Genomic DNA, 26470 nt, shown 5'->3' on the forward strand with positions numbered 1-26470 from the left:
AGCAATATCAAGTTTTAATCCAAGGCACAAGCTGTGTAGGCTGGGAGCGTTACACAAGCACAGCCGGGATGCCGAGGCCACGGAGAAACGCGTTTCTTGCCTCAATTTTGGCTCAAAGACACTTGTTGGTACTTCTTCAGGCCTCCTTGGGGAAAAAATAAACAATCAGAGCGGCGGAGTTTTTGCGGCGATGCCGTGAGGAGCGCGGAGCGATGGTTCCTCCCGGGGCCGTCTGGTGACCTTTAGAGGTGACAGGGACGGCGCGGCGGCTCTCGGCTGTCCGGGCGGCCGCTCCCCATTCATCCCGCACCGCCCGCGCCTCCCGGTGCTCCCGCGCTGCCCGGGCCGTCCCCGCCGCCCCCGCCCGCCCATCCCGCTGTCCGTCCCCCTGTCCCGCTGTCCCCACCGCCCCTCGGCGGGCGGGGCGGGGCGCACCGACCCGCACTTTTCTCCGCGGCGGAAGGTTACGGAGTGATGCGATCGGCGGCGCCTTTAAAGGGTACGCCCGGAGGAGGGGCCGCAGTCAGCGCCGGGGCGCGGTGGGAGCCGTGCGGTTCGGGCTGTGAGGGTGCCTGCGGGACGGACGGTGCTCGCCTCGCTCCACTGCTGCCGCCATGTCCCGGGAGCCCGAGATCATGGAGTCGCAGGTGATGTGGGAGCCCGACACGAAGCGCAACACCCACATGGACCGGTTCCGCGCCGCCGTGGCTAGCAGCTGTGGGCTCCGCCTGGGTGAGCGCTGGGCGGGGGCGGGCGGGCGCTTCCCGGGGCCGTGCTCGGGCTGTGGGGGCCGGCAGGCGCTGCCGCCCCGCGGTGGCTTCACCGTGAGGCCCATCCGTGTGCCGCTCCGCTCTCGGTCCCCGTGGGCACCCCCGGGCGGGTGGGCACGGAGCTGCGGGAGGGATGCTCCGCTTGAGCTGCAGCCAGAGGCCTCCGGAGCAGCATCCGCTGGAGCGCAGGTGTGTGCGGATGGGAAAGGCAAACAGCCTTATCTGTGCCCGCTGTGCGGCTGGATGGCGGCCCGGGCAGCGCTGCCTGCGGAGCCGCCGGGGGTGCGGGCAGCGCTGGGGCCGGCAGCGGCACCGGAGTCACTTCGTGTTTTAAAGGGAAGGCGGGATCACTGTCGCCACGGCTGAGGTGAGTGTGAGCCTTAGCGTGATCCTTCAGCAGCAGAGGCGTGTGAGAGTGCAGTTATGGTCATTTCAGTATGAGGAGTATGTGTCTTAAAATAGTCAGGTATGCTGGGAAGTGAATGGTGAGTAGGGAGGTGAATGGTGATACACAAGCTTGTTCAGAGGTGGAAGTTGCTATGCATCTTCCACAGCTCTTGAACTGCCATCCCTGCTTTGTGCTTGTTCAGATATACCTGTGTGGTTTTTGACTTGGAAACAACCTGTTGTGCTGAAATGAGACCTGCTTTGGGCAGGGGTTTGATGTGCAAAGGTGTTTCCAACTCAGGGTTGCTTTTTCCATAAGTGCTGCCTGTAGGTTTCCGTGCCCCTGGGCTCTCAGGAGTCAGTGGTGCTGGCTCTGGGGGCTCAGGTGCATCATGGGCTGGGTCATTTTCGGTACATGTGGATATCAAACCCTTCAGTTCCAACTAGTCAGTTTTATATCATTCTCCCTAGATATTTGGGGCCTATGTCAGCTTCTTGTGTAGCTTTCCCGTAGTAATTTGTCTGATGTGGGGTGAAAGGAGTAGTTTTGGTAGGTGGTTTGGAAGTTTGTCAGTCTATTATAGTGTCAGTGGTGTGAGCAGGCACGTTCTGGAGTGGGAGCAGTGTCAATAGTGCTTCTGGCAGTTCATGTCTGGGAAACACTTCCTTAATTTTGTTACTGTGTGGGTGAGCCAGGTCATTATTTTGGTTGTGGTGCTTTCCCATTGGAATCCAGGTGTGTAGTATCCTAACCCTCCTGCTGGATGGGAAGCCGTTAATTCAGGGTTTTAGGCAACTCCTGAGTGGAATGATGTAAGTGGTGCACGGACAATCAAGAGCAAATGTAGTTTCAGATGGGCTGCCTGTGTTTATGGCTGGAACAACCAGAACTCTTGTCATCCCACTTGGAAGTGGCTTTCTCTGTTGGAAGGTGGATGCCTGTGTATATTTAGAAACCTTTGTCAGCTTCCATTAGGCTTGCACTGGTGCTTGTTGGCATGAGTGCTATTCACAACAAAGAATGGATACTCTCCAGCATTAAGAAGTGGACTCTGAGGAGAGCTGAGGGCAATATAGATCCCAGACAATGCCTCTGCTGGGCCCTGGAAATGCAGTCACAAAAATCAGTTTGATTGCTGAGTAACAGGCCTGTGCCCTGAAGGACTTGCATGCTGCAGCTTATTTGGAACAAACTGTATAGACAAACCAGAACAAACTGTTTGTGCTGTAAGAAACCAAATTAGTAGTGACCTGCAGCTTCTTGCACGTATCAAATGATTTGGAGCAGATGGTACAACTGGGTTTTGAAGGAGGAGATGGAAACTTGAATTCTTCTTGTGTCAAGTCTTATCTCTGTGCAGCTGAAGTGTGGAGTAGGGGATAGTGATGAGTAACTTTGGGGTGTAAAAAGGGTGTGTAGAGGCTGGGATTTTGCCAATGTGTGGATAACATCTGCATCACATAGAAGAGCCTTTGCCTTGTCTATCAATAATTCTGTGAGGATAATCTCACTGTGATGGAAAGGATTGATGTGGGAATAAGATGTGGAAAGGACAGACTGTGTAGGGAAGCAGTTAAGCAGTGGCCAAGTGTGAATAACAGTGCAGAGATTGTTTTGAATATTTTTCTTTTAAAAAGCTGGAAGATGTCCTCCTTCTAGAAAAGGGATTGCAAAGTTCACTTTTGCAGCAATTGGCTGGTTAACAGGCTGAAAAACCAGAGATAATTGGTGAAATGCCTTTGAGTGGTTTAGCTGAAAGCATCAGATAGGGAACAGTTGGCAGAGCAGGAAACTTACTGTCACTGATGGCAGAAAGATTTAATTGGTTGCTGGCACAGCTTCAGATATTGTGGACATGATGGGGAAATGTCACTTCCAAGCTTGCAGTGAGAATTGGCTTCAGTTATTCATACTAGAGCTGCTTTACACTAATTTGCAGCATTCAGTTTGAACTGGGGGGTTTGCTATGCATGCTTCAGGTTACTTCAGGTGTCTCACAATCAGGTAAGACTTCAGCTGCTTATTTGCATGTTTTTAATGCCAGACCATGGTGTTAATGTTTAGTTAATAAACCTCTTGTTTGACTTCATCCATGCTGTTTCAGCATGAAAAGGAGAGCTGCAGTCTGTCAGACCTCATACTCACTGAAAATCAGCCGTGCTTGCTGTGATGCCACAGTTGGATAAAGAGTGCCTCTAATCTGTGTCCCTGAGCTATCAGAGCCCTTTGGCCCCATCTGGGACCTTACAGCAAATGTCCCTTGTCAGGAAGCCTTGTTTATCTCTTGCTGTGTGAAAGTGTCCTGTTGATAGATAGGAAGTGTCAACAGGCAGGACTTGTTTAACCTCCAGGTGCACTGATGGGAGGGCAGTGTGCAGGTATTGCAGGGAGTTATTAGGAAAGGTCGCTGGCTCTGTGGTGGCAAATGGCTCATGGCACTCAGCTGAAGTGCTGCCATCTGTTCAGGTGTCCAGGCAGACCCTGTTGGTTCTGTAGTCACTTGCTTTGAGCAGTGTGATCCACTCTGGGGTCACATTTATCTTCCTAATTGTTTTAGCCACACATTTCTTTATCTGGGTTTTCCCTAACTGTAGTTTGTGTGGATCCCTGTGATTCTCTCATAATGCTGACACATATCTGTTGCTTCCAGCCAACTATGATGAATTATACCAGTGGTCAGTGGAGTCCTACTCAGACTTCTGGGCAGAATTCTGGAAGTTCAGTAACATCATCTGCTCTCGCCTCTACGATGAGGTAAGTTCAGTGCTTATCTCACAGCAAGTGCAGCACAAAGGGGAAATAAACTGATGTTACAATCAGCCTTTTGACCTCTTCTTAGAACTCTGGGAAGTGATACAAGGAATTGGCCCAGTCCTGGCTTTCCTGGTGTGGTGGATGGTGGTGTTCTGTTGCTGGCACACTTTAGGGCAGTGAAACCCTCGAGTTTTGTTGTCCTAAACAGTTCTGCTGTGTCCTTGTGCTCTTGCACACCTTGTCATTCCTGGCTGCTTGTGGGGAGTCTGCCAATGCTCTGCCTTAGGGAATATCATCCTGGTTTTGTACATGCTGGCATTGGGTCAAGTCCATGTTTGCCTTCCCTGAGTCAGCTTACCTGATAAGCACAAGTGTTACACTCTGGCTTTGTAGAGCTGGTTGTGGAGGCTCTGCAGTCAGGTGCAGGCTTGGAATATCTCTGGGGAAATGGTGGTGGTTGGACACAGGCACGGGTGGAACACCAGGCAGTGCCACAGGGTTCCTGTGGAACAAAGGTGACTCTGCAGCTCTTGCCAGTGGAGCCCTTGCCTAGCCCTGGTGTAGGATATCAATATCTCTCTGTGCTTCTCCATCTGAGGGAGATGTTGGGCTGATTACTAGAACAGCTTGATGCAGTGGAACCTTCCTGGCCTTTAGTAGGGAGGACTGGACTTGTCTTAATGCCTGGAGTCCCTCTGTTCCAGAGCCCTCAGTACTGGCAGTCCTGCAGAGGGGACTGACAAGTCTCTTTTGGCTTTTCCTGTTTTACTGATTTCTGTACTGGTAGGGGCTGTGTGCTCAGCTGTCTCATTTACTGTGACCCACCCTTCAGAAGAGAGAATGCAGCAAGAGTGTAAGAGCTAGCCTGCCTTGGGGTGTGTAGTCTGAGCCTTATCAACACTTAACATTTTCTGTAGATGCTAACTCAAACTCTGGCAACTGTCAGAGTAGCTGAGCTGGTCTCTGCTACCTAGAAGGATGAAAAGTTTGCAGTCTTACAGCTTGATCCTGGCTGTGTGCTGGAAGTAAACATTGTTTTGAGGTGACTAAAATTTTTAATGAAACAGAGTTGACTCTTTTGTTCCCAAGCAGTGAAACGGCCTCTACTTCCACAGGTCATCCTAAGAAAAACAATAAAACCTTGTGTACACAGAGTAAAAGCAGCCAGGATTTTATTTAATCCTGGTAAAGGTTCTGAGTGACATCTGTGTCACCTGTGACATGAGCAGAGGAATTCAGTGTGCAGAGCTGTGCTGGCAGGGCTTTGTCACTTGCTGGCAATGTCACTCCAGGCAGCTGCTTGTGAATGAAGGACGTGTCTGAATGAGCAGCTCCTGACTCCTGTTGGTGCTGTGCAGGGGCTCTCAGGGAGGGATCAGGTTGTTCATCTCACAGAGCACCAAAGACTGAGCTTCACTGGGAGTCACAGGTGTTACCTGTGCCAATACTGGCTGTGACTCCAGCTCCCTGTGCTCGTGCAGCTCCCAGAAACTCTGTGAAGGATTGCTTCCACTTCAGAAAAACACAGTTGTTTTGGATCTTGTCCTGGAAAACGTTGGAAACATTCTGCTCACTTTTCTTCAAGCTGAGGAAGCCAGAAATGAGTCAGTTTTAAGAGCAGCTTCTAATTGCTGCAGTAGTGTGTGTTAGTACAAAAATCATTTGTGCAGCCTGAGTTGATGTAGATGTTATAACTCAGTTCTTGCCAATTGTTAGGAGCAGAGAAATCTGAGCTCCCTTTTTTAGAAAATACATTTGAAATAAAATAATGCAGCAGTGCACTTCAACATGAGTTTTTAACTTAAAAGTTAATTTTAAGATTGCCTCCAGTAATACATGCACTGCTCTCAAAGCAAAAACCTTTGGTTTTCTGGAGTGGGATGTATTTTGGGGCTTGCTTGGCTTTCAGAAGAGCCTTTCACTTGGGCTGGAGGAATGCTGTTCCTGTAATGTATGTGCAATCCATGAGAGAGAACCTGAGGGTACCAACTGAAGCTTTCAAAAACACAGCTGTAAAATAAAGTTTCTATTTGAAGATTTCCAAAGAAATGTGCTGCTGAGCAGCTGAATCAGAAGCAGAGGGCCATTTTGGGAAGAATTTAGACCTTGGGCTAATGCTAAGGGGCTCAGTGTTATTAAAGTTAGCCTTACCTGTGATTTATGAGGGGGTTTAATACTTTGAGGCTTAATTAGTTCAGGATGGGGGAAGTTATTTCAGCTGACTATATATTTTATTATTTTTCATTGCATTTTTCAGTTCCTTGCATGTCTTAGTCCTAAGTGGGGAGTTAATACAGGTTTATTATGTTGTTGGATCCTGTTAATTCTCAAAAATTGAGAACTTGGATAAAAAGCTGGAACTCTTCAGTTACATTTGACTGTACAATGAATTATTTTGAATTCCCATTGTGTGAGCTCCTGCTGTTGGTGGGGCAGGGTGGATGCTCACAGTCCCCAAACAAGGGGGCAGGAAGGCCTGGCACAGTTCAGATGTGCTGTAGCTCAGTTGGGGTTCCCAGGGGCAAACCCCCAGTGTCCCTGAGCTCTGTGCATCTCCTGCTCTGGGTGTAGTCACAGTGGTTTGTTTTACTTGTGTGTTAAAGGCTGGTACAAAGGTAGGACTGTCAGCAGGGAACTTTCCCTGGTTTTGTTGTAATGACGTGTTTGCATGTGACAGTTGACAAATAATTAAACTTTCCAGGCCTCTAATTACAGGATCAGTGTGTTTGCCATCTGTGAGCTGGGAGAAGCGATTCTTGCCTAACAGAGTCTGCAGAGAGCTGGGAGCTGCTGAGCTGACTTGTGTACAGTGCTGTGAAAATGCAGTTTTGTTTGAGCTGCCCAGAGTGATGGTGTGTCTCTTTCAGGTGGTGGATACATCCAAGAAAATGCAGTTTTGTTTGAGCTGCCAGGAGTGATGGTGTGTCTCTTTCAGGTGGTGGATACATCCAAAAAAATGCAGTTTTGTTTGAGCTGCCAGGAGTGATGGTGTGTCTCTTTCAGGTGGTGGATACATCCAAAAAAATGCAGTTTTGTTTGAGCTGCCAGGAGTGATGGTGTGTCTCTTTCAGGTGGTGGATACATCCAAGAAAATGCAGTTTTGTTTGAGCTGCCAGGAGTGATGGTGTGTCTCTTTCAGGTGGTGGATACATCCAAAAGCATCGCAGAGATCCCCGAGTGGTTCAAGGGCAGCCGCCTGAACTATGCAGAGAATCTGCTGAAGCACAAGGACAATGACAAGATTGCACTGTATGCAGCAAGTAAGGAATATCAATGCCTTGAGTTTCTCTGCTGCTCACAGGGCTAGGCCTGATGAAACAGCTCTGATGAAACGTGGAAATAAACTGGTTTGGATGAGGAGAGAAAAAAGGGTGATAAAGTCAGTGACACTGCACAGTCTGTGATACAGCTCTGCAAAAAAACCCAGCAAAACATGCTCTGGGAATCTAGATCTGGAAAATCCTGTCCAAGCTAAATGAAGTTTTATTAGAGGTAGTGGAGGTCATGCTGTGTTTAACATCACTCGATATTTGAAGTATTATTTCACATTTGTCATAATTGCTTGATTTGACATGTGGTTATTGTCCTGTAGGCCTTTTTGTTAGGAAGTCATGAGGTGTATCAGAAATTGCTTTGTCACTTAATCACAGGTGGTGACAGCAAAAGGAGCAGAACTATTTCCTAGTTGATCATTGTATGAATGCTGGAATGAGCAGTTGGCTCCTCTGTGGTGAGCAGAAGTCCACCTGCATCTCTTTTGTGACCTTCTGCTGTGTTTAATCTTCTTAAGGCCTCTTAAGTCAGAGTATTTCTTGGTAACTCCCTGCTGCCAGGTCAGAGTGGTGCCTGGGCGCTCTGGCTCAGGTTTGTGTTCACTGGGGATGGTCTGTGGGAGCTCTGGGGGTGGCACAGGGCATAGGAGTGTAAATATAACTTTCCTAAACAGTTTCACTTGTCCCTGGCTCCCATGGCGAGTCTTTTTTGTGATTCCCCTCTCCTGGGGCTTTAATCATGTAGAAAGATCAGTTCTCATTTCCTGTTGCTCTGTGGGAGCCCAGGCTCTGCTGGCAGTCCCTGCTCAGTTTATGAACCACATGGAGCAGGGACTTGGGCTGTTCTGCATCACGAGCTGCTCCCTTGCTCTGTGCAAGTCCAGATTTACTGCTGGGAAGGTCTGAGAAGGCCAAAGAGTGAAAAATGCCATTCCCTGCTGAGGGCAGCTGTTCTGAAAGGAGCAGGGAGTGCAGCTCACCTCTTCTGTGCCATCCTTGGTGTGTGTTCTATGGCAAGGCCTGGGTGGTGGAAATAGGGCAGCAGTCACACTGAGGAGGTGCAGGAAGGGACTTCAAGGTGACAGATTTTTGCTTTCATAACGTTTAGGTTTGTTTGTTTTGTTTCACGAGTGATTTATTAAGGGCTTATGTAACACCTGACATTCAGTACAAGGGGGAAAACACCCTGCAGATCCTTTCAGGGGGGAGTTGAGTCCAGTTTAGTTTGTTTGCTTTGTGCTACATTGGCAGAGGCAGATGTTCCAAAAGCACAGCAAAAGTCAGGCCTGGATATGCATGATTTTCTAGTCACTGACTTGCTGTAATAAAACCTCAACTTGAGCTTGTGCTGCTTCCTAGACCTGATGAGAAAACTGAGCAAAAAGGGAAAATGAGGTTCTTATGTTGAAAATTAGCCTTGGTGAGTGCAATCTATTTACCATGAATCTGCCTTGAGAGCACACATTTCTCCAGGGAATAGTTTGTGTTTCTGCAGAGGTGTTTATCTTTAGGAATGCCCTCATACCTACTGAACAAACACCACTGATTAGTACTTGTTTCCCATTAAAAAGAAGAGCTTTTGGTGCAGCTTAAGAGCAACTTCATAAACAAAATTATAAATATTTAGTGGAAGCTGTTTTCTTAGAATTGCTTTGTACTGGGATTGGTGGTTTGTGCTATACTCACATTGCAATGCTTGATTTCTGAGTGATTGCTTTACTTTTCTTTCCTTAGGGGAAGGCAAAGAAGAAATCCTCAAAGTTACTTTTGAAGAACTGAGACAAGCTGTAGCTTTGTATGCTGCAGCCATGAGGAAGATGGGAGTAAAAGTAGGAGACAGAGTTGTGGGTGAGTAATTTTCTTAAGGGACAGGAGGTGGAATTTTTTTTGAAATGTGCATGTGAGTAGTGAGAGTTACAGAAACATGCCTGTGCAATAGTGTTTCACAGAAAATTTCAATAAACATTGTAAAGAAAAGGCTCTTGTGCTGCTGTATTTACATTTGTAAGAAATGCATTTCTAGAGGGAAGGAACCTGGACTAGCCTGTGGGTTCTCTAGCACAGAAGGGGGAGGGAAAATGCTTCATTCACCAAGGTCTGCTCCAGAAACACTCTGTGGAAGCAGAGGAGATGGAAGCTGTGCCTGTGGCTGAGCCCTGAGTCACAAGGTCTGGCAGATTGATGTGGGGCAGTCAGGGAAATGCTGGTCCAGGGCTGTTTGTCCTGGTGCCACTGGCAGTTCCTGAGCCTGTGGCCCCAGGTGCCCCAGTGCTCAGGGAGCTGCAGGTCTGGAGAGCCTGTCCTGCTCCCAGAGTGGGGACAGTGAGCAGCTGCTGGGCAGGAACTCCTCAAGTTAAATGCTTTCAGCAGCTCTCCACATCTTCTGCAGCAGTGTTTCCTGTCAAGAGACTGTCATGTGTGGTTTTCTGTACAAACAGGTTTTTGTGCTGTGAACAGCTGGTCCAGTGTGCAGTCCAGGCTTGGAAAGGAGTTCCATTGGTTTCTAAACTGCTGGGTTTGGTCTCCCAGCTGAGCTGCTTCACCTCTATTTTGTGTGCTCTGATACTCATTAATTTGTCAGTGTAGTGCAGGTCAGAGCTGCAGTATTCTTGAAGCTCCTTGGCTCCTACCTGGCAGTTCTGGGGTTTGTGTCATTGTGAATCCCATGTTCCTTGAGCAACACTTGGCCATTATCCTAAAGAAGTGTGTGTAAATTCTTACATGATGCAAACCCACAGTGATGAAACTCTGATTTGTTTTCTGCATGCTGCAAACTTTAACGTCTTGAAAACTAAATTTTAAACCCACAACTATGACCTGGAAGTGTAAATCTCCTCAGTAGAGCTCATTTCTTGCATATGGTATGAGTATGCTCTGGAGCTGGAAACATGAAATTATCACAGCTGGTGGCTTGGTTTTTAACATGGAATTAGAGCTAAATCCTTAATTAGGTATGAGCCATACAGTGAAGTTGGGAAGGTTTGTCTGAATGAAGATGGAGTTGCTTGAATTTTATCTCAATTTTCAACTTTAGTTATGTCATATCTGTTCACTTCTTCAGCAGCAGGGAAAATGTACTCTGCAGCTGGAGAAAATGTGATCTTGAAATATTCCTGTAGCCTGTGTTGCTAATAATGCTATTATAATTTTACTAACAGTTGCTTTTAGTTAATGACGGTCTTGTTTAGCACTGCAGGCTGGCTGATTTTTGATTTTTTGTTTTGGTGGCGGGCTTACCTCTCATTTAAATTAAAAAGCATAGTTGGTACTATTTTCAAGTATTAATAAAGTCACTTTAGATACTTCTATGGTGGGATCTCAATTTCTCTGCTACCCCAGAGGGTATTGGCAGTCACTGGAAGAGCTCAAGTGTAACACTTCAGTCAGAGGCTGAAGCTTCCCAAACTGAGTTGGGCAAGAGACATTAAGTGTTGGGTGGGGAAGCTGGAGTCCTACACCCACTTGTAGTATCAAAAATCAGGCTCTCCAGAACTTGCCAGAATCCACAGGGGTGTAATTTGTCCCAAAACTTAGAGCAGATGGCAGAGGGAAAGGCAATTCTTGCTGTTTCATTGTAGTAACACAGGGCATGCTTCTGCTGCTTCTGAAAAATCAGGTTTTAAATGGAAAGGAGCTACTCTATGAGCTTCATTACAGCTGCCTAACATGCAGTCAGCCTGTCAGGTTCTGACACCCTTTGTTGACACTTTCTCTTCAAATCTGAGCTGTGTGAATTACACATGACTCTTACTGTTGTTTTCCTGTGAGTTTCATCTCCACGCTTTGCTGCCTCTAAGACAAGGCTGCTTTAACTTCTCATTACATTTAACATCCCCCCTGGTTTGTTCAGTGCAATTTCTGCTTGCATCATGACAGTAATAGCACGTTGGAGCTGGAGGTGGGTGAGTGTGGGTGGACAGGCTCTGGTGTCAGCACTTTTTTTCAGCTTCATTTCATTCCAGTCTTCCCTTTCCTTCACTGAGAGCACTTAACAGTGAACATAATTGAAGCAGATGTGTTGTGAAACATATTTCTTCCTCTGAAGATGTCTTGCAGTGCTGTCAGTGATGCTTGAACAGTTGGAAGAGGCATGGAATACCTACTGCAAGCTCCCAGATCCACATGTGAGGTGCTCCTGGTCTCCCAGTGGCCATCTGGCAAATGATAATGACTAAAAGAAGAGCAAAACACAACTGGGAGGATATTTCTCTTCTCTGGGTTCCTTCTACTCCATCCTTGTAGCCAGCTTTGCTCTGTTACAAGTCAGCAGTTGGAAACAATCTGATCTTCCCCACACAAAAACATCCTCAACAAATATCGAGTTACATTGTCTAAAGCTGCTATTTTATCTATAGCAACTGCATTAGCCCTGCTGCTTACGTGGGTTTTAAAGCTTTGTAAGGAGATTACAGGGTGCTGATGGTTTCAGGCCACTGTCATGTGGGGCAGGGTGGCCACTTGAAGGTCCTGCAGGAGCAGGAAATGCTGAAAAGGGAAAATAGGAGTCTGGTCTCAATTCTGTGTAGTTCAGTAATAGAAGACATTGAGAAGATATTGCAGTTGCTGCTCCCTATTTTCCTTCTTCCTGGTGTATTCTTTCAAGGTCAGACAAAACCTTTGATGCAGGGTCCCAGTTCAATTGTTGATTTTTTTTTTTTTTTTCCTCCATGCACAAAACTGGATGTTTGGGTGCCTGTTTTTCCAAGAGGAAACTTTTATTAAACTTGATGAAGGCATTAGGTGCTTGCACAAATGTGTTCTCAGCACTCTGAGAAATCAGACTTTTGCCATAGTTTTCAGCATAATTCTATCCAATTTTTGGACTACAGTTTTTACCAATTCTCTTGGTAAGGTGCTGCAGTGTAGATGAACACATGTAAGAGTAATCTTGGTGTGTGCTAGATTAAGCAAATAGCCCCTGACAGAAAATGCTGATGCACTTAGTCCTGAGCAGATCAGGCTGTAAGTGCCTCTTAAAAAAATCCAGACAGTGTTTTTAAAATGCTGCTTGTCCTGCTTAGAGATTTCACAGGTCTTATGTCAGGTAAAGCTTTCATTTCTCTGTTTTTATGGAGACTATACATTTTTCTCAGTCAGGAGGAGTGCTGCTGGAACCCTTGTGTGTAATACTCTGATATTCCTGCTTGATGAGTTCCCAGCTCCTGAGTTTTGAGCCCTTTATTCAGTTGCTTTCCAGTTCACCCAAAGGAGGAAGAGCCTTTTCTTTCTGGTAACAGAAGGTGGTTTCCACCTTTCTTACCACCTTCAAGAAAGGGGTAAGGAAAGATTCAGAGATAGAGAAATACTTTCTGTAGCCTTCCCCATGCTGAGAAACCCTAGCTTTGATCCTTAACTGAAGTATTATATCAGGGAACATGGAGGCCCTAGTTAAATATATGAGCAAACATGATAAATATTTAAACCAGCAGCACCATTATTCCTCTATAATACAGAGCTTTTTGTACAGTGGTCACTGCTCTGATGCTAATCCAGATGAAGAAGTTGCTTTTTTCATCCTCTTTGTCTGCAACATTCCTGTTTTTTCAGTTTTAGACCCTGAGGGGTGTGTGGTATCTCCAGGGGCACAGACAAATGCAGGGAGCTTTTCATGCATGGAGTTGTTGTGATCAGCTGGAGAATCTCAGATGTGGCAGGAAGAAAAAATTAACTTTACTTCTAAATGAGAATCTACTATTAATCTATACTAGAGAAGTAGTTTGTGTCATTTAGAAGTAGTTTGTCATTTAGCTGTTGAGAGAAAAGGAGCAGGAGTTCCTCTGCTGTGTTTGGAGCATCTCCAGCCAGAACAGACCCATATTTTTATCTGTGGTGGAGTTAGGATAAATCTGTGAGAGCCCAGAGAGCAGCAGGGCTCTGGGATCAGGTGAGGGCACAGAAATGCAGAGTCAGTTGCTGAGCATGGTTTGTACCTTTGGGCACTTCTGGCTGGCATCCTCCAAAACTCAACCACACTCCAAGCCAGCTGACAGATGAGAGCAATGATTTCATTGTCTGCCTCACAATAATCAGCAGAGAGCTGTGATCTTGCCTTGAAGGCTTTTGTGTGGAGAGGTGAGAAGGAGAATTGCTTAGAACAGAAGTGAAGCTTGTGGCAAAGTAACAGCTGCTCCAAAGCACAGGCAGAGATCTCGGTTTTCCTTGCCCTCTGGCCCCCTGATGATCCCATCCAAGAACTGCTCAGTGGAAATATTTGGCATCAGTTAAAGAACTGCTTTCGTCACACCAAAATGGTGTTTTGGTCTGTTCTGGTTCATAGACTTCAAATTATTTAGGGAGGAATATTTGTCTTACAAGAAACATCACTGAGATTTTGGGGTCCTGTGCCTTGTATAAGCCTTGACCCCAAGGGGAAAATAGCAAAATAAATAATGCTTTTATGGGCATGAGCTTTTGCTGCATTTATGTGCTGAAGAACTTCACTGAACAAACCACTATAAGCTGTAGGCAGTTCTAGGGAGCAATTTATACCTTAGCATGGCATGAAGCTTTTGTTCACAGTTGTGTGTTTTCCAGAAATTGTTTGGCTTAAGTCATAATGCTGTTTTAAAAGTTACTGCTCCCAAAAGCACAGCAGCTCTCAGTAACTGCAGTGGCACTGCTGGTTAAGAAACTGATTTTTCAATCTCTGTTTAAGTCTTAAAATTCACTTTTTACAAAGTTGAAAAAGTGTGGATTTTTTTCAATCAATGTAGAAAACCTCACAAAAATCCATCTTGGTACCCCCTAACTGTAATGTTAAACATAGCAGAAATTGCTGTTAAGATCTGAGTTCCTGTCCTGAAATGTACATCCATAAATATCCTTCTTTGAGAAGTTTGTACTGCTGAGTGTTTGCTGGCTGTAGATCCTTGTGGTGCACCTGCAGCCTGAGATCTCAGTGCCCACCTCTGCTGTTGAACAGGTTGGAAAGCATTTTTATTGCCATTTAACTTTAGCTTTCAAATGTGAAATTCTAATTATGTGTCAGAGTACTGCAATTGGGCCCATCCTGTGCTTTTTTTAAAGTACTTAGGCATCTTTTTGGTTGCTTAAGAAAGGTGATCTGAAACTCCAGGTCTTTGACCCATCTCAGTGTAGTTTGTGAATTCCAGTTGCACTTTTCCATTTGTGGGCTGGATTCTGAGCAGTGCAGTCAGACTCAGGCACCAGCCCCTTCTGGAGAGTTGCTCAAATTGAGCTCACTGAAACTAAAATCTGACTTTCCTGACATTAATTTATTCTGTATGCTGTGATAAATTGAATTTAAATCTTGAAATCTTGCTGCAAGCTAATGAGAGAAACCTGAAGAGCCACATTTGTGTGGGAATGTTCCAGGGCTTGTCCCACTCTGTTACTCCCTTATCAGCTGAGACACTGGTTTTGCTTGTTTGTGTTTAAGATTCTGGCAGTGTCCACCAGCCAGCATTTAGCTTTGTGAAGCTGAATCTCTGCTCTTGAGCTATTTATAATCTTCCCTTACAGATATTGGTTCTTTCTCTGATGTCTGTTCCTGCAGACTTGTTCTGTGCCCTGCATGCTGCTGTGTTCTCAGTCTGTGTACCCTAACCAATGCACTGATTTTTCTCTCCCAGTTACTCTTTTCCCCGTGCTGCCCTCTTATTCTGAAAGGCTTAGTAATTAAGCAGGAACACTTGTAAATTGGGAGTAATATTGAGATAAAAACCCAGATACAAATAGTTCTGTAAATGAATTTATTACTAATTCTTTGTGTAACTGATTTGGCTTCAAGGTATGACATTGTGTGGAAAACTTCAAAGGGTGCTTCAGTCTAGGATTTTGCATTTTTAAAGCCTGTTCACTGTATATATAATATATTTTTAGTGCTTTCCACTCTAACCATTCCCCTCTGCCCTAGGTTACTTGCCCAACAGCATCCATGCAGTGGAGGCAATGCTGGCAGCTGCGAGCATCGGTGCCATCTGGAGCTCCACCTCCCCAGACTTTGGCATTAATGTGAGTAGCCCAGAGCCTGTGCAGAGCAGCCTTGCTGAGCCCCACACCACCGTGGGGATGGTGAATTCAGGTGGCAGATGGCTTCTGTCCCTTCAGCCTTGCTGCCACCTCCTGGCACAGCCCAGCACTCAGAGCTTTTCCTGCTGCTGTCAGTGTCACTGCTGATCTGGGTGATTTGAGTGGCTTTAGCTGCTCACTGTTGGGATATTTTCACATTCACTCCATGGTCTTGGTGAGCTTTTATCATATTAAATGTGCAAATGAGCAGCAGAGTTATCTTAGCTTGGCTCTTCTTCCCAAACCCTGCCCCAGGCAGCCTCACTCCAATTTCCACACTCCAGGTTCTTTGCCCAGGTAGTCCCATCCTTTGCCTCCTGTCAGGGTGAGCTCAGCACCACCCTGGTGGGTCTGTTCCACAAGGCTTTATTTGCCAACAGTGAGGAGTTTCATACTAATATCACTGACCTGATTAGCTCTTTTTAGTGTAGAAATAAATGCTCTGTGTGAAGTTATGATGTCCAAACAGATGTGCCCTAGAAACTTTGGGAATGTATTCTGCTTCTTTTGGAAAGTTTTTTGCACACATCAACAATGCATCTAAACTTCTAAGGGGGGTATTAAACCTTTCTTCTATCTAAAGGTTTACATGTGAAAAGTGTAGTGGTTTTGCATTGCACAGTGCAAAGAACAATGTTTTTAGATAAACCCCTCAATTTCAGTGTTTAACCCCAGTGTCTGGGAAATGTATGGAATAATCATTCCTGGATTAGCACTAGAGGGCAGCAGCTTTCCATGTTCTTACACTTGGGTGTGTATCCTTGGGAAAAAAAATGATTAAAAATCATTACAGCATGTAATGATCAATCTGTTCTACAAATATTTTCTGCTTGCTCAGAAAATGATGGTATGGAGTGTTTTGTGCAATGTGATTCGATCTCTCTCTTATCTGGGGGAAGATTGCTCACTTTGCTTGCATTACAAAGGGCTGGTGTGTTTTCTGGCCATGTTGGTGTGCTGTTGTTTTCAGTGCCCAGCTTTTAGTTTTTTGCGATAGCTTTTTAATGGAACTTGGCCTTGGAGCTGCAGTGCCATCAATATCATTTATTTTCCTTTGGCAGCGTGTGTTGGCATGAATTCAAATCCTAAAATCATGAAGGAGATCAGCAGAGGCCCTCAGAGACATTGCCTTCCACCCTGAGCAAAAGCTATTCCTCTTTTTGTGAAGTTGCATCATTCCTGTTAATATACACAAAGATTTTTTGTGCTTGGGGGAATAGTGTAGCATTTCCAACATCTGAAGTCCAATTGCGTGTGTGTGTTTTGTGCAGCTCAGAAATGTCACTCCTCAGAGCTGCCTACACACTGCAGGCTCTGAAAGCCATCCCTCCAAAGGCTTCCAGCCTTGAGGAAGTTGCTGTCAGAGCACCACTGAGCTGCCTCCCACGCACCTCAGCACTCTTGGCAGCTGCTGCTTCATCTCTCTGCTCCCTGTTACCCATTCCCATCAATTGATGGCAAAGTGCTGGCCTGGGCATGAGAAATGGTTGGATTTGGAAGTTCAGCCTTTGGTGAGCTCAGTGCAGCTCCATCTGGGGGCCCTGCACAATTTTTTGGACTGAACTGGAATAGAATGAGCCATGTCTGCTACACCTGAGCTTTTTGTGGAAGGAATTCCTTGCTGAGCCATCTGGCTGGGTTGGAGTTGCAGAGTAGCAATTACGTGTTCCATCTGTTTGTGTTGCCTTTGTGGCAGAGCAGGCTGCCCTGTGGGGTTTGGTGCTGCCAGTGCTAATGAATCTGACTGGGTGTGTTAGCAGCTTTGCTAGGACCCTGAGAGCTGGAGCCATCTCTCTTCTGATTCACACTTCTCTTCAGATTTGATTCTTCTCTTTAGAGTCCCCTTAGTGCTCATTGGTCTGAATTTTTAAACACCAGGCATGATGGAAATGGATGTGTGTGCCCTGCACACGTGTACAAATGCACACAGCACAAGTGTGGCTGCTTGGTCTGTTCCTGAGAAATGGAGCAAAGGAGGAGGCAGAGAATTTACCAAAAAAGCAGGAAATCTGACTTCATACTCCCTTAGAGTAACTGTGATGTATTAACTATAGTTCTCCATTTCTGAGTTTGTTAGGTAACACACCAGGGGCTTCTTGAAAATTTCTTCTGTCACCAGAACAGATTCTGGTGATTTTTTGTTTTAAAGTAATTGGGAAATTTGAATGTCAGTGCATTGTCACTGTATTTTCTTATAATGTGAACAAGGAAAAGGAAATACATGTTTGATAGGAAGGAAAGCTGTCAAGTGACATTCTCAGGTAATACATTTATAATTTATAAGCCATATCCCTTACCTGTGCTTTCCTGTAGCATGGAGGGATTGTCAGGACAGAACTCCTGTCCATTTGCAGCAGATTTCTTTGCAATGCTGAGCAGCCCAGCTTGGAAAGGAGTTGAACTTGAACAGAGATGAGTTGATCGTGATGTTTTTGCTTTCATCTTCAGATTTGGTAATAATTTGTTTCTCATTTTGGCTGCAATGTAGAGGGCAAAATAGAAAACAGAAAAATAAAGAATGCTGGGAAGAATAAGCAGATGACTCAAGTCTGATTTCTGCAACATGATTTAGGAGACTGTTCTTGAAGACTTGCTGACAATTTTACAGTATTGTGTAATCTTGTACTTCTTAATGCTTCAAGTAATGGAGCTAGAGAGGTTTGAACATCAGTGTGCTGAGAGCTTTTATTGAAAGGATTTGCTTCTTGCTGTTGAATACAAAAAGATCCATTTCTGGTAGGCTGCTGCATGCAGTGTACATGGAAAACAGTAAATGCCAGAAGGGTTTTAATCTCAAATGGGATGATAGTTGTGGTAAATTACTGAACACTGTGGAAGCTGGAGGAGACACCTGAAAATTTAGCATTTGAATGTGTTGTGCTGCAGAGATACTAAAGGAGCTGTGGTATCTTTTGTTGGTAGTCTGTGTGTGTTCAACATCAATTTATTTTGCTAAAAAACCAGTGGTGAGGTTTCTTTTGTTAGAGGTGGCGGAACAAAGCTGCCAGTTCATGTGGGGGCCCCTCTCCCCCAGGATGGTGTTTGTCCCCCAGCCCTGTCCCCCTGTCAGAGCAGCTGGGGCACCTGGGGCTCCTGCTGCACCTTCAGGAGTCCCGGGCACCTTCATGAGCACCAGGTGCCCAATTCTGCCCACATCACCGCTCCTTCTCCCCTTCATGCATGAGTCTAATCTGACCTGCAAGGTGATTTTTTAGCTCTTTAGGACTTTGTGGGCTTGGCCCTTCCCTAAGTGATCCGTGGGGGTTTTATCATTGTGATCTGGTTGGGGGTCATGAAATGGATTGTTACAAACCTGTTGTGCTTCTGAGATCTTGTGTGAGTCAAGGACAAGCAGCCAGTCATTTAACAACTCTGCTGTTAATTCCTGTCCTTATTCCTTGCTTGTTTTGAAATTTGCATTTAGCTCCCACTGAAGTTTCCTACTCTAGCAGTTAATTTCATTTTTTAACCCATTTTTCTCTTTATCTCTAGGGTGTACTGGACAGGTTTTCCCAAATTCAGCCCAAGCTCATCTTCTCTGTTGAAGCTGTCATATACAATGGCAAAGAGCACAACCACTTGGAAAAGCTGCTGAGGGTGGTAAAAGGTATTTCACTGCATCCCCTCTGCTCTGTGGCTCTGTGAGCACTCAGAGCCTGCCCTGCCACTGCTTGTTGCTGTCCTTCCTTCTTTGCAGTGTCACAGTGGCCACTGAGGCTTTCAGAACAGATTTGGGTAAAAGCTGAATGGTCTTTTCTGTAATTTTGGCATTCTTCTGCTTGCTTAACTTTAATAGATCATCAGGAATTAGCCAGCAGTGGGAGCAGGGGCTGATGATGGTGTTTTTAAGCAAAGTGCTGCTGAAGATAAATGGGGAGGTATTACAGCACTAAGGCTTGCAGCTTTACACATAAAAGGCTGGCAGCATTGAGGAAATTATATCTTGGGTAACAATCCAGTCCTCTGGGGTTTCAATACTCAGTGCATTAGAATTACTTCTGTTACTTGGTGCATTACACTATGATTCAATCAGGCAGAACAGACCTTTGCTTATGTAACTGAATGTAAGAAATAATTTTCTTCTTTCTTCCAGGGCTTCCAGACCTAAAGAAAGTGGTGGTGATTCCATATGTGTCCTCAAGAGAAACCATAGATATTTCTAAGATTCCAAACAGGTAATGGGAGCACTGCTGGGTACAGAGGTGATCTTACACATGGCCTGAGGTCATGCTTTCAGAAAGTTTTGAAATGTTTTTTTTTCCCCCTCCTTCTTATGCAGTGTCTTTTTAGAAGACTTCCTTGCCACTGGGAAAGGAGACCAGGCTCCCCAGCTGGAGTTTGAGCAGCTGCCTTTCAGCCATCCTCTGTTTATCATGTATTCCTCAGGCACCACAGGGGCACCAAAGTGCATGGTTCACTCAGCAGGGGTATGTCCTCCCTCCTGGAGCTTTGCTGCTTGCCCTACATTTTGCCTTTAACAACATCACTCTGATATACTTTAAGGAAGAATTGATTGCTGATGGTTTTTCAGTAACTTGACAGTGAAGCTTTTTATTTGTTAGTGGCTATTTGAAAGCAAGTGTGGGTTGGTAAGGACAGTAAATACCTTGGTTTAGAAATCAGTGTGGAGACCTGTCAGATTCCAGGTGTGTCCTGGGAGCAAGTGTCATTCACAAAAGCACCAGTGGAAGTGGCCTGACTGATATGTGAAGAAGAAAAGTCAAAGAATTTCAATTGGGTGTTTGCAACTGTTTTTTGGACATGGTTAGCTGGAGGCCCATAGGGAGCTTGCAGTTTTTATTACCTGGATCATTTTTTACCTTGAACACTGGTTCATGTTTAGCAGTTTAGAGTATGTCATCCTCATAGTACTTTAAGGGGAGGGTAAGCCAAAAAGTTGGAATCTCGTTGAGTGTGGTTTTTGCATTGCATGGAAACTGCTTGAGGCAGTGGCTTGTGTATAATAATCAGATATTATAAAGATAATATCTGATATTGGTGCCAGAATGACCCTTGCTCAGGTGCTTTCCACTTGCTGTTGATGTTCCAAAGCTCTAAAAATAGAGGAAGTGATTGCAGCAATTGTTGAAACTTTAATTCTGCTATAATCCTTGATAAAGGCAGGTTTTCCCCATTTAGGGCAGGCAGGGTGTGTTGTGCAGAGTGTGTGTAAGTGGAACTGCACAGCTTTTAGCCAGTCCCCCATTTGTGCTCTTTGCTCTGCAAGTCAGGGGGAGCCTCCTGCAGGGCTGGGTGGCCTGAGGGCAGGATCCTTTGATGCTGTGCCCCAGTGTGGCTGTTCTTGCCTCCCTTTGATGGCAGGGACTGGAGGATTTGCCCCCAGACAAATCCCCTGCTGCTGTAAACACTCTGCTCTGTGTTATCAATCAGCAGGAGATCATAGCAGGCAGTACCAAGTGGGCCCTTTGGGACACAAACCCAGTGTTTGGGAAGAAGAAAGGAGGTGGGTTTTGAAGCTTGACAGCTGTTTTGAAGCTGTGCTGGCTTTACACTGGGTAAATACTTGCAGAGGTGGATTAGCAAAAACAGGACAGGTGTTTTGTTCAGTGATGGCTGATAAACAGTAGAGATGAAAAATAGCTGTAGATTAGAAAATGGGAGTTTTCTCTTGCAAAGTTTTCTTTTCCCATATTACCTGTTAGCTTGCCCTGAATCATGACTCTGCTCTCCAGCTGAATCATGTGCAGAGCTACCTTAGAGTTTAGGTCCAGACTACTCATCCTTGCTGGGTGGATGGATGAGTAAGATCTATTGTTTGTGATGATTCTGTTTCCACTGAGCAGCTCTGTAGTTGTGCAGAATTATTTCTTTTCTTTTTTTTTTTTATTTTTGTGGTGCTAGCACCTCTGGCTGAAAAGCAAATTGTTGAACTAGGGACCTCAGTGTTTGAATAGGGCCTACACAAAGTCCATGCAAATAAATTCTTAGATGTCTTTTACACACTTGATTGGCTTTGTCTGTTTGTTCTAGGCTTAATCTTGTTTCCATTGGAATTAATAGGATGATTTGCATTGATTTGATTTAAAAAAAAGCAGAATTAGCCTACTGTCTTTGTTTTATTTTCCAGCTTTAGTTTAAACCAAATGTGTTTCTGGTAGTGAAAACAGCAAGAAGAGATGACGTTTTGGTGAAGACATTTCGGTTATTGCTTATTTATAGTGTGCTCCAATGCTGGTTTGTTACTGTACTGATTTTAGATGCCAACAGGCAGCTTAGTTTAAATTCACAACCCAGTTTCTCTAATTCTGCAGTAAGTTTCTGCTCTGTTTTCTTGCTACACAGTGAAATGACATCCATAAATAAAGAAAATGAAGCCAGGGCATGGGAGATGATATAAAAATGGTGGCTCAGAGGAGCAGGCTTTCTTTTTGATCCTGGAAGCAAAGCTGTGTGCTTTTGGCCAGTTGGGTGTGCTGCAGAACAACATTAGTAATGTTATTATTTAGTCCTAAAAACATTGGTGTTTCTTCTTGCCTCATTCCTACCAGGCCCCTTTGCAGTAATTCCCTGCTCCCAGCTATCAAAGGAGAGAATTTAGAGCTGAAATCCTCTTCAGTTCACATCTGTGCATCTCAAGGACTTGCAGGGGTTGTGTTTAAAGCTGTGCAGCGCTGCAGATCCCTGTGCTGCTGCAGGCAGATCCCTCAGGGGCTGTTTGGTGCCCAGAGCCCAGCCCAGGAGTGTGGCAGTGCCCAGCCCTGCCCCTCCTGCCCTGCTGGGGCTCTGCACAGCTGGGCTCGCTCTCCAGATGTTCAGCACCTCCCCAGCCTGGCCTGGCCCCGGGAGCAGCAGCACACCAGGGAGTTTTATCAGCTGCCAGATCTGCTGTGAAGTGATAAATGCTCGAGGCTGTAAAAGTCCTGTAAATAAATGAATCCCATAAATTAACTCAAGAGAGCGTTTTGGGCTGAGTTTAGAGCAGCTCTGCCTTCTCCCACAGCCTGAGAGGTAGCCTCCCCAGGTTTTGCAGGGAAATTGTTCATAGCCTACACCTAAAACCATTCTCAAAAATCCCCTTTTGGTTCCAAGCTGTGAAGTAGCAAAAACTAAATGAAGGAAAAAGAAAACCAGTATTTATCTGAATTGAATATAACTTTTAATTTTGATCTTTTGTGTGGCTCTTTCAGAATCTCCTGCAGGAACAATGAGCTTTCCTTTATAAATGCAGTAATTATGTAAACACCTGCAATTCTTTTGGCAACCTTAGCAATACAGATCGACACAGTGTTTCCAAATCCCGATTTTGGGGTGGTTTTCAGCTGTAGGAGAGGGCAGCTGTAGCTAGATGGCAGCGTTGTGACAGCTGAGGCTGTTCCAACAGCAGTAGGTGAATTCAGACCTGCTGCCTTTGAGCAGTGAAGTGAAAATAAGATTTACTCCTTTATTTTTATTTAATGTTTTCTGCTTTTTCTCTCGAAGCATGTGCCAGTTTTATGACTCTCCTTTTTCATTTTGAATGTTTATCTGTAATCTGTTTTCTTTCAGTGTAAATCTTGTTTCATGCTTATGAGGCTCTTAATAGTTTCACTGTGACTCCTTGCATAAGTGAAAAAACCATTTTTTATTTTAACATTGGCTACATTAATTTGTCACTGCAGTGAAGTGACTTAATGAAGTAGTCTGTAAATTTATTTATCCTAGCAAGTTGTGCTTTAATGATGATCAGGGAAGTGGTTTAGCAGCATTTCCAACTAAAGGAAATAATGCATTTCAGGAGATTATTAATATTGATGCTCTGAGCAGTGAGACATTTCACATTTCTAGTCACTCCAGTGTTTACAAGAGATCTGTGCTGTCAGGTCTTTTGTCTCCTAGATGTTAATAGATAAGATAATTTGGACACATGGTGCTAATGTTCAGCAGCTGCTGCAGTTTATGGCAGCTCTCAGTCCTCCACTCCTCCCATTGCCCAAATTCACTGAAAATGAAACTGTCCAAGGGCTCCTCTTGCAAAGGCTGGCTGCTGAAAGGCTGCTGTTCAGATGAGGGTCTGCATGGAGCACTCTGCACTGATGGCTGTGTGCAGTTGGGAGGGAAGGGAGTTGTTTATTCCATGGATTAACAGTGATGTGCAGTGGGAATTGCTGAGGTCTAATGAGAGAGGCTGAAGAGTTATGTGAGAAAATGGAGAATGCAATTGCTGCTGCTGTTAGATAGGCCTGGGATTTACTTCAGTTGGAGTTGAAGGGAATGCTTGCTTTAATCCTGGAGTACATCCTGCAAGCTATTGACTGTTAGTGTTTTTTAAATCTTAATGTGCTGTCAGAGTTTTGTTTTTCATTGATGTGATCTGGTATTTTCCTTTGTTTTTGCAGGGTACCCTCATCCAGCACCTGAAGGAGCACATTCTTCATGGCAACATGAGCAGCAGTGATGTGATTATGTACTACACAACGGCAAGTGGGGCTTAGGGCATTTTTAGAAACACTGTAACATCTTTTTCCTGTAAAGATGGGACAACTTGTCATACAAATCCACAAGTACACTTCTTTGCGTGTTAAATTGTTTTACTACAAGGAATTGTCCTGTCTGAGTTTAGAAAAGAAAATCAGGTGAAATGATAAAATGCAGCAGGGACCTTTCTGATGAAAGGTCAAACCCATGCTAAATGTTTCTGACCTAACTGCTGAGGAAAATGGGTTGATTTTTAGTCTCTTAGGTTTATTGATCAAGCTGCCTCATCAATATCACCTGCAAATCAGATTCCACCTTCCTGCAGGGCTAGGTCATACTCAAGACAAGAATTTGTCTCTGTTTTGTTTGTGAGGAGAGAAGCTGCCCAGCTCCAAGCTTGATAAAGGAACGGAGATAAACCTCACCTATGTGGTGGGGGGGTTATTTCTAATGCTGTGATCAAGCAGAGTGGTTGCTAAGCCTGGTGTGACTGTAGCAGTCGGAGAAGGCTGATGTGTTTCCTCCTGAGTTCCCCTGTGAACTCTAACATGACTAGTCAGCTGGCAGAGTCTCCATGGAGGGATCATGGTAATTGCCTTGTCTCTGCCTTGTCCTGCCTCTGCTGTGAAGCTGTGTGTGCAGGCAGCCATGGGATCCCCAGCTCATTAGGTGTGTGTGGGGATCACTTGGATCAACATCCATCAGAACACGCAGCTGGGGCAGGTGAGAGGATGAGCAGAGCTTCAGCTTAGTGCTGATGTGATCTGACAAAATCACTGCTGTGGGTTTAACAGCAGGAGAAATCCAGGCAGGGGAGTGGAGGGGAAGGTGGCACCTCCTGCGTGAGGGCAGGATGGGGCTTGGGTGCAGCTTCTGCCAGGATCTGCATCCTTGTGGAGCTGGTGCAGCTCCTGTGCCAGCTGACAGCGCTGCTGGGCTGCAGGCAGGCACCAGCTCATGGAGGTTCCTTCTCTCCTGCAGACTGGCTGGATGATGTGGAACTGGCTGGTGTCTGCCCTTGCTACAGGAGCTTCAGTGGTGCTGTATGATGGATCTCCTCTAGTTCCTTCCCCAAACGTGCTCTGGGACCTGACTGACAGACTGGGGTATGTATCCAGGGTTAAATACAGGCTGGTGGCACTGTCACCCTGTCACCCTGCCCCAGGCAGCCTCCCTGAAGGTGCTGCTCCCTTGGGCAGGAGCTCGTGCACAGCATGGCACAGTTTGTCTTTTGGCTCAGCCCTGGGTGGAACTGCTTTTGAAAATTTGTACTAAAACATTTTCTGAGAGAGGGGGAGAGACAAAGAGCTGATTGTTTCAAATTGGAGTCAGGTATTAGAATTCCAGGCAAACAAAGACTTTTGGTTCAATAGTTTTCAAGAGCAGCCTTTTCAAAAGGCAGTAATTGGGAGCAATCTGAAGAGTAATTTCTGAGCACACTCAGAACTTAGTAAATAAGAACTCTTTTACTCTTTTTTCAAGCAGCTCAACCTAAGATTTTAATATAGAACTTTGACTTAAAGACATAAATTGACTAGAAAGGCTCAGCAGGGCTGCTTATATTTTCATATTTTGCTTTTTAACCTGTAATGCCTAATTCATACTGATAAGCTGTTCAGTAATTGTTTTTTGCCATTTTTGTGCCTGAAAATGCTCAAAGCACCCTTTCTTGAAGCCTAGAGAAATGGCAGGTAGCAGATAAACACCTCTAAAACCCTGTGATTCCATTTAGCTTTGTACACTTTGTTAAACTTGGATTTTTTAAAATTTATTTTGTTACTTTCCTATTTTGCCAGCTGCATGTAAGGAGTAAATGTGAATTTTATGACCAGTAAAATGAGTGTCATTCTTAATTGATAATTAAAATTGTTTGTGGTGGAAAGTGGATGACAAAAGAGTCACTTTCTGACTCTGCATCATTAATAATTTAAACTTCACTGTCTTTTGTGACATGTAATATTTAAAGACTGACATTCTGTCTCTGGCCATTATAACTGAAGCTTAATGCCAAGTCCAAATGCTTCCAGTAAAAAGCACAAAAGAAACCCACAAACTTCAGCCATGCTTCACCCCCCAAAGAAACCCTGGTGGAACAACAGGCAAAAAAATGAGAATTGAGAAAGAGCCCAGCTTATTTTTAAGCATTGTCTCCACATGCCAAGAGCAAGTGAAGATAAATGTGTCTGCATGTCTCACTTTTGTAATCTGGCGCTAAAAGCGGTGGCCATCTGGGTGCTACTTCATCATGCAGTCTGTTCCCAGCTCACTCATATGTTAAATATGTTAAAAAAAAAGGCTCCAACATGTGAAGATTACCTTCTCCTCTGAAGATGCTGCACAGTTTCCTTCAGAGAGCATATTCTGAGGGGATCATGGGGATATCTCATCCTGCGTGGCAGGAATGACTCAAGTGGACAGCCATTAGTGACTGGAGTTGGGGGGTGGTGACTAAAGGCACTTATGTAGCATTTGGAAGGAAATAAAGGGAGATTTGGCTCTACATGTGCTGTAGAGGAAGTGTCAAAGAGCTTAAAATAGAGAAGCATTTTGTATTCTAATGTAAAATAAGCACTGGTTTGAGGCATGGAAGGAAAGTGAGATGTTACACAAGAGTAAAAATAGTTCATGGGATTGGCACAGAGGGGAGCTGAGGAGCACTGGGCTGGGGCTCTCACGCTGGAAGGTTCCCTGCCCATGGCAGGGGCTGGAACTAGATGATCTCTAGGGTTCCTTCCAGGCCAAACCATTCTGTGTGCCCGTCCCATGTGCCTGGCAAATTGCTCTGTGCCCTGATGTGTTTGTGCAAGGAGCCTGTTCCGACCTGAGGGGAGTCCTCCACC

General features: G+C 45.1%; 1 protein-coding gene across 1 annotated transcript in view; it reads left to right on the forward strand.

Moving 5' to 3' along the window:
• Positions 1 to 527: 527 nt before the first annotated feature.
• AACS (acetoacetyl-CoA synthetase) overlaps positions 528 to 26470 on the forward strand; it is a 36867-nt gene continuing 10924 nt past the window's right edge. The window contains exons 1-10 of the mRNA XM_058816474.1: positions 528 to 732; positions 3809 to 3912; positions 7052 to 7172; positions 8919 to 9032; positions 15061 to 15158; positions 18708 to 18822; positions 19309 to 19390; positions 19495 to 19642; positions 23552 to 23632; positions 24612 to 24736. Coding sequence (XP_058672457.1) covers positions 615 to 732; positions 3809 to 3912; positions 7052 to 7172; positions 8919 to 9032; positions 15061 to 15158; positions 18708 to 18822; positions 19309 to 19390; positions 19495 to 19642; positions 23552 to 23632; positions 24612 to 24736 — 1106 coding nt within the window. The 5' untranslated portion in view covers positions 528 to 614. The remainder of the gene's footprint in view (positions 733 to 3808; positions 3913 to 7051; positions 7173 to 8918; positions 9033 to 15060; positions 15159 to 18707; positions 18823 to 19308; positions 19391 to 19494; positions 19643 to 23551; positions 23633 to 24611; positions 24737 to 26470) is intronic.

This window comes from Ammospiza caudacuta, chromosome 18 (assembly GCF_027887145.1).
Source record: "Ammospiza caudacuta isolate bAmmCau1 chromosome 18, bAmmCau1.pri, whole genome shotgun sequence".
Taxonomy (NCBI): Eukaryota; Metazoa; Chordata; class Aves; order Passeriformes; family Passerellidae; genus Ammospiza; species Ammospiza caudacuta.